This window comes from Schistocerca serialis, chromosome 3 (genome assembly GCF_023864345.2).
Source record: "Schistocerca serialis cubense isolate TAMUIC-IGC-003099 chromosome 3, iqSchSeri2.2, whole genome shotgun sequence".
Taxonomy (NCBI): domain Eukaryota; kingdom Metazoa; phylum Arthropoda; class Insecta; order Orthoptera; family Acrididae; genus Schistocerca; species Schistocerca serialis.
Window position 1 is genome coordinate 94,185,700 of NC_064640.1, and position 15,799 is coordinate 94,201,498.

The 15,799-nt window shown below is 41.7% G+C and overlaps 1 protein-coding gene across 1 annotated transcript in view; it reads right to left on the bottom strand.

The window, feature by feature from the left end:
* LOC126471533 (uncharacterized) overlaps nt 1-15,799 on the bottom strand; it is a 228,362-nt gene that overhangs the window by 80,325 nt on the left and 132,238 nt on the right. Inside the window, exon 7 of the mRNA XM_050099760.1 lies at nt 5,252-5,396. Within this exon, the coding sequence (XP_049955717.1) occupies nt 5,252-5,396 (145 nt within the window). The remainder of the gene's footprint in view (nt 1-5,251; nt 5,397-15,799) is intronic.

Below are 15,799 nucleotides of genomic sequence, written 5' to 3' on the forward strand. Positions count from 1 at the left end.
GGCTGAGGGTGACAATTTCTTGTCAAAGATTGTTACAGGCGATGAAACATGGGTTCATCACTTCGAACCTGAAACAAAACGGCAATCAATGGAGTGGCGCCACACCCACTCCCCTACCAAGAAAAAGTTTAAAGCCATACCCTCAGCCAGTAAAGTCATGGTTACAGTCTTCTGGGACGCTGAAGGGGTTATTCTGTTCGATGTCCTTCCCCATGGTCAAACGATCAACTGTGAAGTGTATTGTGCTACTCTTCAGAAATTGAAGAAACGACTTCAGCGTGTTCGTAGGCACAAAAATCTGAACGAACTTCTCCTTCTTCATGACAGCGCAAGATCTCACACAAGTCTTCGCACCCAAGAGGAGCTCACAAAACTTCAGTGGACTGTTCTTCCTCATGCACCCTACAGCCCCGATCTCGCACCGTCGGATTTCCATATGTTTGGCCCAATGAAGGACGCAATCCGTGGGAGGCACTACGCGGATGATGAAGAAGTTATTGATGCAGTACGACGTTGGCTCCGACATCGACCAGTGGAATGGTACCGTGCAGGCATACAGGCCCTCATTTCAAGGTGGCGTAAGGCCGTAGCATTGAATGGAGATTACGTTGAAAAATAGTGTTGTGTAGCTAAAAGATTGGGGAATAACCTGGTGTATTTCAATGCTGAATAAAACAACCCCTGTTTCAGAAAAAAAAGTGTTGCATTACTTATTGAACTGCCTTCGTATTGATTGACTTTGCTACGAATGCACGCTCTTGGATTTTTAATTGTAAACCACAACGTGGTACACAACGTCTTCTTTGAAGCGTCTGCCAATGGAGTTGGATGAATATCTCCGTGGCGCTTACTGTGCAAACACGTGACAAAAGACGCTGCTTTTCTTTGTATTCTCCTGCTTTCTCTATTCTACCAGTATCACAGGGTTCGAGGTTCAGGAGCAACAATCAGATATCAGTCGAAAGAGGGTTTTATAAGCTACCATCTTCAGGGGTGGACTACACTTCCCAAGGATTCTTCTAATAAATCTCTGTTTTGCATCTGTATTTCCTACGATTAATTTTATGTAGTCGCTCCGTACGCATACTTCCAGGTATATGATGGCTGTGTGATTGTTCAGCAGTCGCGTAATTTATTTATTTAGGCACAAAACATTATTTATTTATGTTGAGAGTCAACTGCCAATCCCTGTGTCAAATCTCGATCCTTACAGATCGTCCTGCTTTTTGCTACAGATTTCCAGTGCTGCGGCTTCTCAACATAAAACAGCATCATCCATGACTTCCGAGGTTACCCACTAGCTCATTTATTTATACTGTGAACTGTAATAGTCATATTAATACTCCCAATGTGTACATCCTTAGATGCGCCGGAAGATTTCTCTCCGTGAAGTACGGTAAGCTGTACCACAATTTCAAGGAACTCTCCAATGCTATCGAAAAGCTGGTATATACAAACAGACGCATCTCACGCAATTTCTGACATGTAACTCTCATAAAATGAATATTTCATTATCACAATGTGACTGTATAATATGTGGTGTAAAAAATTTGAAATTTTTAGGTTTGAAGACATACTGGGTGATCAAAAAGTCAGTATAAATTTGAAAACTGAATAAATCACGGAATAATGTGGATAGAGAGGTACAAATTGACACACATGCTTGGAATGACATGAGGTTTTATTAGAACCAAAAAAATACAAAAGTTCAAAAAATGTCCGACGGATGGTGCTTCATCTGATAAGAATAGCAATAATTAGCATAACAAAGTAAGACAAAGCAAAGACGATGTTCTTTACAGGAAATGCTCAATATGTCCACCATCATTCCTCAACACTAGCTGTAGTCGATGAATAATGTTGTGAACAGCACTGTAAAGCATGTGCGGAGTTATGGTGAGGCATTGGCGTCGCATGTTGTCTTTCAGCATCCCTAGAGATGTCGGTCGATAACGATACATTTGCGACTTCAGGTAACCCCAAAGCCAATAATCGCACGGGCTGAGGTCTGGGGACCTGAGAAGCCAAGCACGACGAAAGTGGCGGCTGAGCACACGATCATCACCAAACGACGCGTGTAAGAGATCTTTCACGCGTTTAGCAATCTGGGGTGGTTCTAATAAAACCCCATGTCAAATCCAAGCATGTGTGTCAATTTTTACCTCTCTATCTACATTATTCCGTGGTTTATTAAGTTTTCAAATTTATACTGACTTTTTGATCACGCGGTATAAAGAGCTTTCTGTTTAGTATCATTTCCATGCTCTTCTGCAGTAAGTGAATGTAATTATCTTCAGTGCGACTAATGTACACTGTTTCTGTTATTGAAACGTGACAGCTTCTTTACTTTGCATACTTTCACTCCATTTTCTCCTATGACTGCATATTTTGAGATCGCTCTGTGCGTTCGTGAAACATATTCTCAGCTCAAAAAAGGGCGATCACAACGAACTGTGGCTTCGGTTTCATGCTGGCTGTTGTTCCACTACCTTCGATTTTCGACTGTGGCGCCCTCATAAAAATTCTGCCTCAAAGAATTTGTGGTTCATAATATGGGCTTGCTAAAAAAAAAAAAAAAAAAGAACTGCGTTACTCGCTCAGTGAACTACTCTGAGAAATCAGTATGCACTTGGATAACATTTCCCCAAACAATGGTAGAAAAATACACCATTTTCAGCAAGGCCAATTTACAACATGTTTCCAGCAGAACTGAATTATTTGATTCATAAATTTCAGATTTTTAAATATAATTCAAATGACTTATTTGGGCCCACTGTGATATTTTTATTTGCACATTTTAATCCAAATATTTGGTTTTGGTTTTTGATTTACATTTAAAGCTTGTTTTAATTTTCCATCAACATTCTGTGAATTATGTAACAACTCGTTTCATCACCGAGTTATTTGGATCATATGGTTTCATGAAACATGAGAAAATATCAAATATTCTTTGACGGAATGGATATTCATGGGCGGGCTTCATTTTACAGTTGTGAAACGTATAGATGTCTTCAGAGGAAACAGTCGATGCCTACAGTGGAAGGTAGAGGGCACGAAAGCAGACTACTAAGAAAGTACACTACTGGCCATTAAAATTGCTACACCACGAAGAAGACGTGCTACAGATGCGAAATTTAACCGACAGGAAGAAGATGCTGTGATATGGAAATGATTAGCTTTTCAGAGCATTCACACAAGGTTGGCGTCGGTGGCGACACCTACAATGTGCTGACATGAGGAAAGTTTCCAACCGATTTCTCATACACAAACAGCAGTTGACCGGCGTTGCCTGGTGAAACGTTGTTGCGATGCCTCGTGTAAGGAGGAGAAATACGTACCATTACGTTTCCGACTTTGATAAAGGTCGGATTGTAGCCTATCGCGATTGCGTTTTATCGTAACGAGACATTGGTGCTGGTGTTGGTAGAGATCCAATGACTGTAAGCAGAATATGGAATCGGTGGGTTCAGGAGGGTAATACGGAACGCCGTGCTGGATCCCAACGGCCTCGTATCACTAGCAGTCGAGATGACAGGCATCTCATCCGCATGGCTGTAACGGATCGTGCAGCCACGTCTCGATCCCTGGATCAACAGATGGGGACGTTTGCAAGACAACAACCATCTGCACTAGCAGTTCCACGACGTCTGCAGCAGCATGGACTATCAGCTCGGAGATCATGGCTGCGTTTACCCTTGACGCTGCATCACAGACAGGAGCGGTTGCGATGGTGTACTCAACTACGAACCTGGGTGCACGAATGGCAAAACGTCATTTTTTCGGATGAATCCGGGTTCTGTTTACAGCATCATGATGGTCGCATCCGCGTTTGTTGACATCCCGGTGAACGCACATTGGAAGCGTGTACTCGTCATCGCCATACTGGCGTATGACCCGGTGTGATGGTATGGGGTGCCATTGGTTACACGTCTCGGTCACCTCTTGTTCGCATTGACGGCACTTTGAACAGTGGACGTTACATTTCAGATGTGTTACGACCCGTGGCTCTACCCTTCATTCGATCCCTGCGAAACCCGACATTTCAGCAGGATAATGCAGGGCCGCATGTTGCAGGTCCTGTACGGGCCTTTCTGGATACAGAAAATGTTCGACTGCTGCCCTGGCCAGCACATTCTCCAGATCTCTCACCAACTGAAAACGTCTGGTCAATGGTGGCCTTGCAACTGGCTCGTCACAATACGCCAGTCACTAGTCTTGATGAACTGTGGTATCGTGTTGAAGCTGCATGGACAGCTGTACCTGTACACGCCATCCAAGTTCTGTTTGACTCATTGCCCAGGCGTATCAAGGCCGTTATTACGGCCAGAGGTGGTTGTTCTGGGTACTGATTTCTCAGGATCTATGCACCCAAATCGTGTGAAAATGTAATCACATGTCGGTTCTAGTGTAATATATTTGTCCAATGAATAGCCGTTTATCATCTGCATTTCTTCTTGGTGTAGCAATTTTAATGGCCAGTAGTGCACCATGAGATGGATCTGATCAGCCATAATGGTCACATAATTCTTGGTAGTAATGCGACCTCGAAGAGTAACCATAGGGCCCACGAAATACCACTACATGGCTGCCCAAATCATCACTGAACCCCCTCCATGTTTCACTCTTGGGACGTTAACTCGGCCAGAAGTTGTAAGCAGTATGAAACAAGACTCCATGGCAGACATTTGTATCACTGATAAGCCGTTTTGTAATATTCCAACTCGCCATGCAATTCTCTTCTTATGGAGCTCTCTTCGATTTGTTTTGGTGCTGACAGGGTTCGCAAGTGCGACGTTCAATTCTGAAGTAACTCTGGTAGCTATTGTCCTAAGTAACGATCCCTTTCAATGATCATCCGTCACGATGACTCAACACATATTTTCGTTGGTGTTGCGACTTAGCAGATGATGATTTTCCTCTTTGCCTGCATGCGTTATAAGTCTTAGATTCTGCCTCCTTGAAACACAAAATATTTCGGTTCCTTGGTCACGGAAACACCCATAGTAAGAGCACCATCAGTTTTCCCACGGTCGAATTCACTTAATGCACTCACAACTACTCAGAACAAAATTATGGCTACGACTGAAATTTGCAACGTATTGAGGACATTTTACACGTGCCCTTCGCGTTCAAATACAACAGCGCAACCTGCAGACTTGTCTAGTATCTGTATTTATGTACAAGCATGCACTTAACGCAATATTTCCATATTTTCTCCATGTATACGCACAGTTTAGCGGAGTCAGCTCACCTGTATGTAGTTCCCAGAAGAATATACCTGTACTGAACACATCACTAGCCTTGCAGCAGCCAGCAGAATTCAACAGCTGCTCTGGAGCCAACCAGTGATATCTTTCCATGCGTTGAGCAGCTTCTGTCTCCGTGAAGTTGTACTTCTGAAAAATTTAAAGGGCATGTTTGAATGCGGCAACTCCTCGAGTTATCAAAAGGAGTTTAGTTTTATGATGTTACGCAACGCTTTTTTTTCAGCAGCGATTGACTAAACAAAACTATAATAATGAAATTGTTTTTCTATTTATGCTGTGATCTATTGACACAATGGATTTTAGTTAGCGACTAATCTCCTTCACGTTTCCAGTATGAAACATTCTACCTCTGTCGGAAGTGCAGTGTCAATGAATTAACAAGAACTTTAGCTGCTGTTTTATTATTATACATCTTTATATTTCCACAACACATTATCACCACATGGTATTCGTGAACAAAGAAATTAATGGAAAAATCAATATCAAAAGAAATCATCTGAAAATATACCTTGTGGAAAAAATTATGTTCCATAAGGAACGTCAGTTTGCTTCCAAGCTCTACACATACAGCTACACGTAAATTTGTAAAAATCTGTGTGTTTTAACACTGTTGCTCCTTCTGAGGCCATCAACATTCTGTCAGGAAATCAAGATTCAGTTTCATAATATGTGGATCGACATGCTGCAGTCTGCACTTCTGGACGTGGTCAATGATGGATACTTAGTGAGGACAATACTATGACAACGACAACTCCTCGTTCGATCCTTCCCAAGTTTGACCTTTTAAAATAGTTTCTTTCTACGGCTTTGGGAATTGTTCCACATACGTGATTCGTATTCGAGAGGTCGACGGTTCAAATCCCCGTCCAAACCACCTACAATACATTTTATTGTAGGTGGTCTTGCCCCGTCCGACCATCCAGATTTGGGTTTTCCGTGATTTCCCTAAATCGCTCCAGCAAATGTCCATTCTTCAGAAAGGGCACAGTCAATTTCCTTCCCCATCCTTTCGTAATCCGAGCTTGTGCTCCGTCTCTAATGACCACGCTGTCGACGACACTTTAAACCCCAATCTTCCATCTTTCTTCCACGTATGGTATTAAAAAGTTCTAGGGTTTCTCCAGCACTTATATTAATGTGCTACAGCTTCCTGCAGTGGATTTTGTCGTCTCCTGGTCGCGTGTTGTGAACCACAGAGAAGGCCAAATCCAGCTCCCACACTGAGCATGTGTGTTTTTGAGGATATCGGACGCTCCGTGGCAAGTATATTAGCGCTCTTGCGAAAATACTTATAGATGAATGTGTTTAAAACGTATGAAAATTATAAAAGCCTGAAATACTAACATCGTTGTAACAGCCCTGTGTCCCTCCCCAGCCGGCTGGGGTGGCCGAGCGGTTCTAGGAGCTACAGTCTGGAACCGAGCGACTGCAACGGTCGCAGGTTCGAATCCTGCCTCGGGCATGGATGTGTGTGATGTCCTTAGGTTAGTTAGGTTTAAGTAGTTCTAAGTTCTAGGGGGCTGATATATTTTTCCAAATGTAATTCACGTGATTTTCTGTGAAGTTTTACAGCTCAGTAAATAGAAAACTATTGTTATGTTCTCGAAACACACTTAACTTTTTTTAAAAATAATTTTACAAATCTTAAAAGCTAAATATGTATTGTGTAATACATGTGACACATTCCATAATTTTAAAAGTTATATCTCGTGATTATTTAAAACAATGTTGCTATTTTTATCCTTATATTTTTGCAATCATCAAAATATTCAGTTTTGTTTAAATTCCCCACTTACATAAAAACAGTAACTTAGTATAACAAGTAATTTGATCAATTACCGCTTCTAGAACCTATCAGAAGCTCATGTTCTAAAATATAGATCTGAATCCGCGCCAAAGCGTTCATTTCATTTCCTGATGTCAGTGCAGACACATATTGAGAGGTGTTGGACAGACTGTGAATGTACAGCTCAGTTAGTCTTTGTTTTATGAGTATGAAAAATGTATGTTGAAACTCTCTTTAGCACAAAAAAGAAGATTAGCTTACATTTATACCATTATGACGTATCAAAATGCGTGATAAAATTTGTGTTGTGACGCCATGAAGAAGCGTCATCACTATGAAATTAAAAACATAGGACATCTGATCTACCTCTAGACAGACTACGACGAGCCAGAAATATGAAACTGCAACAAAGAGGCGTACAATTTTTATTAATATTGTCATTCACCCACGAACGTTTTGTCTCTTTCTGTATTTCTGTACTGAATTAGTAGTTAAAAGTGCTAGAAGAGTACATTATTATGCCACCAGTATTCAACTGTGGTTTCATGTAGAAAAGGAAAGAGCACCATGATACATGTCAAAGCAAACGAGTGCTATCGCCTCGACGGCGACATAACACGGGATGTTCACCTACCACTGAATCTGGCAGGGGAATCATCTGTGACGTTCTACGATGACAGCGTCACTTTATTTCAAGAAGCGAATAAGATTCCTGCCTCTGTAATATACGAACTAACCCAGAAAGAGTCCAAATGGGCCATGTTTCACTCGAGGTTGCTTGGTCAGATACAGAAACTGTGAGAGGAAAATGAAAGATTACGTCAGGTTACCCATAAATCACATTCTGGACTACTGAAAGCCCGTGATGAGCTTCTAGACCAGTAGAACTCCGAGCTGGCACCTACGAGTATTCTTTCATGCGCTGCTGTCGCAGAAGCTAAGTACAACAGATAAGGCACGGAAAACAGCAAACAAGCCGCGCAGAGTGGCCGCGCGGTTAGAGGCGCCATGTCACGGATTGCGCGGCCCCTCCCGCCGGAGGTTCGAGTCCTCCCTCGGGCATCGGTGTGTGTGCTGTTCTTAGCATAAGTTAGTTTAAGTAGTGAGTAAGTCTAGTGACCAATGACCTCAGCAGTTTGGTCCCTTAGGAATTCGCACACATTTGAACTCAGCAAACATAATAATCAACACATTTTTTTAGACCCACCCAGAACAAGAGGGCCAAAGATGTCAGGAAGACACTTATTGCTGCAATAAACTCGAGGAAAGCCAAGTTAGGATCAGATCGAGTCGGACACCCTTTTAGCGTTGTCGTAGAGGAAACAGACAATGTTGGAGACTGCAAAAAGCTTCACCAGAAGCCTGATCAGATACACAGCATTAAATGTGCACAATCGAAGAAGAAGAGGCCTCTAATAATTGTGTACATTGTGCCCAAGCAAGTGGATGACAAAGAACTATTCCAAGACATAAATGAGCTGAACCTGGCTGGGCATGTGCAACAGAAGAATTTATTTATTTTTTAAAATGAAAGACTTAATGAAATTTTCACTCTGCAGCGGAGTGTCCGCTGATATGAAACTTCATAGTAGATTAAACTTGTGTAGCGGACCGAAACTCGAACTCGGGGCCTTTGCCTTTCACCGGAAAGTGCTCTAACGACTGAGCTACCCAAGTACGACTCACGATCCGTCCTCACAGCTTTACTTCCGCCAGTACTTCATCTCCGCCCTTCCAAACTTCACAGAAGCTCTCCAGCAAAACTTGCAGGACTAGTGCTCCTGGAAGAAAAGATGCTGTGGAGACATAGCCTAGCCACAACTATGCACTGACATGAAACTTCCTGGTAGAGTAAACCTGTGAGGACGGGCCGTGAGTCGTGCTTGGATAGCTCAGTCGGTAGAGCACTTGCTCACGAGAGGCAAAGGTCCCGAATTTGGGTGTCGGTCAGGCATACAAGTTGAATCCACCAGGAAGTTTCATATCAGTGCACACTCCGCTGCGGAGTGAAAATTTCATTCTGGAAACATCCGCCAGGCTGTCACTATGCCATGTCTCTGTGATAGCCTTCCTTCCAGGAGCGCTAGTCCTGTAAGCTTTTGTGAAGTTTGGAAGGTACGAGATGAGGTACCGTTGGTGGTAAGGCTATGACGACGGGTCATGATTCGTGCTTGGGTAGCTAAGTTGGTGTAGCGCTTGCCTGCGAAAAGCAAAGGTCCCGCGTTCAAGTCTCGGTCCGGCACACAGGTTTAATCTACCAGGAAGTTTCAGGTCCTACTGAGATTCCAAACCGGACCCCGAGAGGTCTATGTCAATCATGTAATGAAAATCACCCCTGGTGTCCGTAAGTTTTTGCACCGATAGGAAAAAGTATGTGTCGATTTCTCTGCTCTAGGAATGAATGGTTATGTGGACGTGGCAAAATGTTACAAATGTGACCTAGGTCACACCAAGAAGGAGCGAGTGTGCTCTCATTGTGAAGCAGAGGGCAACCAGAAAAGTGCACGCACAAAAATCGACGAGAAATCTGTCTGCATCTCACGTTTCAACTCTAACAAGAAATGTGTCTCACATGTGAAAGACTGTGCAACTTACGCAGTGCTGACAGAACTCGAAATAGCTGGAAATACAAACGTAGAGTGGTGAAATCCGTATCAGATCTTTGTAAATCATAGAAAAGAAAGCACGCTGCACATGAAACGGAAGCACAAGTCCCCGTTGACAGTAACCATGAATCGGCATCGTGCCTATACTGCCAAGGAGAGGAAAGTCACATTTTGACGACGTTACAGCACCAATCACTGCAGAGCTTATTTCGAAGAGGCATCTTGACTTCATGAATTTCATAGCTGACATGATGCTATTGAGTTACATCTCAGTGAGTTACATCAATTCTGTGCAAGAGATACTGAACATTAAGAAAGCTTTAACACAGACGATCGACTCATAATGACCTGTCCACAAGACAAGAAGAGACTTCCTCATCACGGCAGAATCACGCCACGTGAAATTCGTCAACATTTTTCGAGGGTAGACCATGTACTGAACACCTGATTCCACTCCTCAAGCTGTGGGGGCTGCTGAAGGAAGAAACGGTCCTGTACAGCAACGCCTGCAACGGAAGTCTCCCCAACTTTTCAGCTGTCCAACCCGATGTTGCACATACATGGAACTCCTGCCAAAGAATATGATAAAGATGATGATCATGATGACATCGATACCACATCCGCAGTAGCAGCTGACACCTGTACAGCTACGAAATCATCTGCAGATACTCTCTTATTTCCGCATGGAGTGAAGTGTAGTGACCGTTGCAGTTCTGATGGTTATAAGAATCGCATAACAGTGAAGTGCAATGAAAATCACAATTTTCTATCTGATACAAAAATATTTCTAGCATATAGAAACCTACTAAACCGCTATTTTACTACACGCAGGCTAACTTTATAATAATTTAGAAGTTAATGTTCAGCGAAGTCGCTTGGAGGATCCCAGTGAGCTTCAAATTGCTCTTACACGTGTCATTAGAGTTGGGCATCCTAAAGGGAAATCTATTACATATCTCCCATCCGGAATGAGTAACTTTTCAACAGAGTTTAAACATCTCACATCCGGAATGATTAATTGTCCAACAGAGTCTAAATCATAATGTGACCTCCTTCGGCAGGTGTTTGCGAGAAGAAATGAACCATTCGACATCGAACAATTATACACGGATTCTGCTAAAGCATGTGGACCCCTATACTTTGATCCAACTCCCCCCTCTCCGAAGTGCTTTGTTCACACTCGATACACATAAAAGAATAAAAATGCTATACATTAATACACTGAAGAGCCAGAGAAACTGGTACAGTCGTGCTCAAAAGTATCCGAACGACCCGAATTGCATTTCGCCTGATTTGCATGCAACCCACATAACACAGCCGTCTAGCAGGTCCTCCAATCGCTCCTCGGTACAGTCGTTTGACTATTGAAAATGGTTCCAACAAGTCACCACTAGAAAACACTGTTCTGTGTCGCAATAACATAAGATGTAAAGTAATACCACGATACTACAAATGTCAAGGAACACCTTCTCACAGACAGGACTGTCCTTAAGGCTTGTAAGCTCACATTTATTACAATAAATGACATACCTGAAATGTTACCGCTCTCATTACTGCGTCAGATAGGTAATGCACGTAGTAAGTTGGTCGTATTCGTGATTTTCTCTTCAAAGTAACATACCGTACTTATTATTTAACACAAAATGACATTAAAAATTTAAGTTATTTACGAGCAGCTAGTTGAGAATATGTATCAACTTCAAATGACATGACGAACCGTCTCGTTCTGCATATGGATTCAAACCCAGGTCATGCAGACTAAGTAAAGATTTCGTGACTGACGGAAACTAACAGTCATTCCTGACTAGGCATACAGAGAGTGATATACCTCGATTTTAGACAGTATCAGTTAGCAAATATCAACTTTAAATTACGTAGCGTAAACATTTTTAATGGACGGGAATTCCTACACAGCATCTATTGTCCCCGTTAACGAACTACGACAGATGTTAAATATTGCTTCTTCACCAGTAAATTACTTGAAATGCCGTGAGGTCAAGCTTTGTGTTGGACAGGGATTCTAACCCAGAACCTAATCGGATTGATGTCGAAGCACAATCAACTGTGACATATCGGATTTTCTCGGTAGTAGCTAGCTGTAACTGAAATGACGAGAAGAAACATTAATTTTTTCCTCCCCAGGACTCTAACCAGGCACCTATCGCTGTTACATTCTAGAGAAAACGAACGTTAAATATGGGTTTGTTACACCAGCAGCGACATGTGAGCATGTTTGAACTAGTAATAATATGACGAAGATTTCAGTGCTGACTGGGAATCGAGCCCAACACACATCGTTGTTAACTGCACACCAAGAGACGTCTGCTACCGAACTTCTCTCCACCAGCAGCCTTGAATAACATCCTTGAGCTTACAGTGATCTCTCAAATAGTTCTGTCTCTGACTAGGAGGCAAAACCGTCAGATATCATTAATGTTGACAACGGATGAATATACATTAAAAATAAAAATTATTATCCACCAGCAGATAGATGTTCTCATGATATAGCTTGATAATACATAATGAAAACTTTAGTTCCTGGCCAGGATTCGAACTCATTCACGCGCAGTATGTGGATACGTTCAGGAATCTGCAGTTTTGAACAAACAACGAATTGTAGACTAGCTGTATTGTCACGAAGGGATCAAATTCCGCGTTATGGGCGGGATGAGCTTCATTCCCAGTTCAGAACCAATTTTATCGACCTACAGAAGCTCAAATAAAAAATGCAATAAGTGTCCTGTGACCATACATAGCGTTTGTTTCGTCACTAGAAATAAAGAACTAGTATAAGAAAGGTTACTGGTGATAGAGTTTCTACATGTCGCCACTCCTGACTTTATTGTGGTTCAACCTAACGTCTACTTGGTAGAGAAGGAATATCACGTTTAATGTGAATTTCAGACCACAATGGCATTATACCTTCTTCACTTGGGGTAGGCAGATGAGAATAGAATCTGTCTCTCCCTATCAAAAATCATCGGCAGAAGTTGGAATCGAACCCACACCTTAAGTACATAAAACTATAACCAACCCAACAGATCATCATATCATGTTCTCTGTGGCTCATTTGTCTATCGTAACGCCGTTGCGCCACACTGGATGAGATTTCTGACACACAGATTCCCTGTAGTGGTTTGCAGCATGTTCAGTACATTCATTTACTTGGTTGACCAAATCACCCTTAACTAGCTGCCCCAGCTACCCAGTGCATACAATCGACTCTATTTTGTAATCACCGAAATACAATCACGTAACTGCCACCTACACAGAACTGCCAACAGTGTAGGGTGCAGAAATTGAAATAGGAAGTGTTCCTTTTTACTAGAGCTACTCTATTGTGCTATCTGTTTCTTGAAAACGTTGTGCAGTGCAAAAGAAAAGCTGTAACTGTCTGTCTCTCAGAGGTCTAGATCTGGCCATATGCATTATCTCACAGCATTGTGAAATGTGATAGTTCTGGAGGAATCGTTGGATACTTCTGGAACTGCTGTAGCTACGTGTAAGCTGGTAGCTTAACAGGAAGCGTTGCGCACCGTAGATAAGACGTCGCGAATTCGAGTGCATTCACTGCTACATTTTTTAAAACGCAATTCTGCTGGCTGCCGAAGTTATCAATATAATGGAACTTTGAACATAATTCCCGTCACTTCTCAACCCAAAACAATCTCATGTTGAAAAAGTGCTAACTTATGCGACATTTTGTTCTTTTCAGGTTTAATAGACGGCGAGGCAGCAGATGCATCTCGAAACTTTTTATTATGTATGGGGAGAGCGCATCGTGGCAATATACGTCAGTAAAGTATTTTCTACATTAGCTGTCGTGTGACAGTGGCATTTTATTCTTCCTCAAAGCTTGTTTGACAGCTTTTACTCAGAACGAGTTTTCTACATGCATGTAATCAATGAACTGCACGTGCATTGTCAGACTGTTATAAATAACACAAGAGAATTCGCATATATGGTTGATGATTAATTTCTCTCTCATGTTCACTATTGCTTTAACAACACTACAAGAAACCTTACTAAAATTGTGCGTTGTATTATAAGAAATGAAATAAAAGTACCCACGAGAACCTTATGACGAAAGTCTGTTTTAATAAAACTGAGTATCTGTACACAAGCGTGCCTCTATTGGCACGAATTACTAAAATACTACTCACTTCGATTAGTTTTGGTCTGTGTTTAATCGGTATGCTGTGTCATACTGAAGAGGTATGCAAATGTGGCATTTCATAAATAAAGTTATGTATTCCTAGAAATCTAAAATTTGCTTGTCAGCAGCGGAAAGAGGCGTTACCTGTTGTGCAGAATTGTAAGTTTTCCGTAACTGCGCTTGAGCCGGAAGTATTTTCTTGCGATTTCCTTACCGATGTTTGATCTGACTGCTTGTAGCTCTTTCACAGAAGGGGTAAAAACGTTACTGTCAACGAGACTGGAACTGCGAACCAATAGAGACGCTTTTTCATAGCTCAGCGCATTACCACAGATCTAGCGAAGAACTATGTGCCTTTGTGTCTTCTTACGAGGCCAGTAGTGGCTAGTACTCGTAAACCTCTATTTAAAGGACGAGATTAGTTGCGATTTCCACGTGCAACGACTTTCCTGGGTTGAAAACCATAAATTTACAATCTTCTGTCACACCTCAATCGATAATAACTCAGATTATTCAATGGGAATGACAGGAAAAGTCAAGTGAACTTTGAGGCGTAATTCCGTGCACACCAGGAAGTAACTCGTTGATCACAGAGTTGCCAAACATACCTTGCCTTGTTGCCAAATCTCAGTTACAGTACCAGCACGGAGAAGACGAACCGATGTGATCCTACAGCGGGCTGGGAAGTGACCATAGCTGGCGTCTCAAAGACGCGGCTGCTACAGCCTGGAATACGTAATGCATCTGATTCGCGTTTCTGTAACTAGGTTTAGGGACTGGAGCGCAGTTACTAATAATACTCAGAACTGACCGCAAACTAAGCGTTATAAATCAGTATCTCTCATAGTTGTTTCTATATTTCTTTCGTAAATGTACTCAAAACAAAGAAACTCATTCATGGACGTTTTCGTGCCTCACCGATAGTCGAGAACACAAACAAATAAAAATAAAAAAAGAGTGGGTGTGGGTGTGTGTGTGAGAGAGAGAGAGAGATAGAAGAGAGTGGGGGAGAGAGATAGATAAAAATAAAAAAGAATGAGAGAGAGAGAGTAAAAAATTTTTGTAAAGAAATTGAATTATGGTATGTAAAGAAATCTTTCATTAAAATGACACATTTCACATCATTACGAAATGTCGAATTCATTATCTGTGGAACAAGTATTAGTCCAATCTAATCTAATCATATTGCTGACTAGCCATGACGAGTCATGAATAACCGAAATTTTCGCCAATATCAGTAACCAAAACTAAACTTGAAAATAAAAGATGACAGTTTTTGTAATAAACCAGGACTCCTATCAAGACGCTTTCGTCCCTGTTAACTAACCATGAAATATGTCTGATATACCTCCATTCAGAAGTAACAAAGTGTGCATGCATTTAAAGATGAAGTGCATGATGTGAAGTTCTGTGATGGAGATACGAACCCACCACGTAATCGGATTGTTAATTAAGTAAAACCAAATGTTGCGTATCGGTTTTTCTTACCAGCTGCAAGGTGTTTGAATTTAAAATATGGATACAAATTTTTGTGTCTGAGCAACAATCGAACCGCACACCTACCGTCCTTTATCATCCACAAATATAGCTTAAGTATCAATTGCTTACTCACCAACAGTAAGATGTGTGCGTGTTTGACCAGAAATAACGACACCTATTTCAATTGTTGGCAACACGTGAACAGACATTAACAATGCACGTCAATTTTCACAAGCAGGCCGGTGTGCATGTGATAGGGCTTGAAATGAAATTATGAATATTTTTGTACTGGATCAGAATTCGGACCCACGTACTTACCTTTCTAGGAGACCTAGAGAAGACTGCAGTCTTGGGAAAAGGAACGAAATGATTGAAATATACTGTTCCGAGAAATTCAGATCCTCGAAAGAGGAGATACGAATTTGAATCACAGTCCACACCAAATTTTTCAGAATCTCTAGTTCAATCAAGTACAAGTAAAATAAGAGCCCTGTTCCTTTAAATG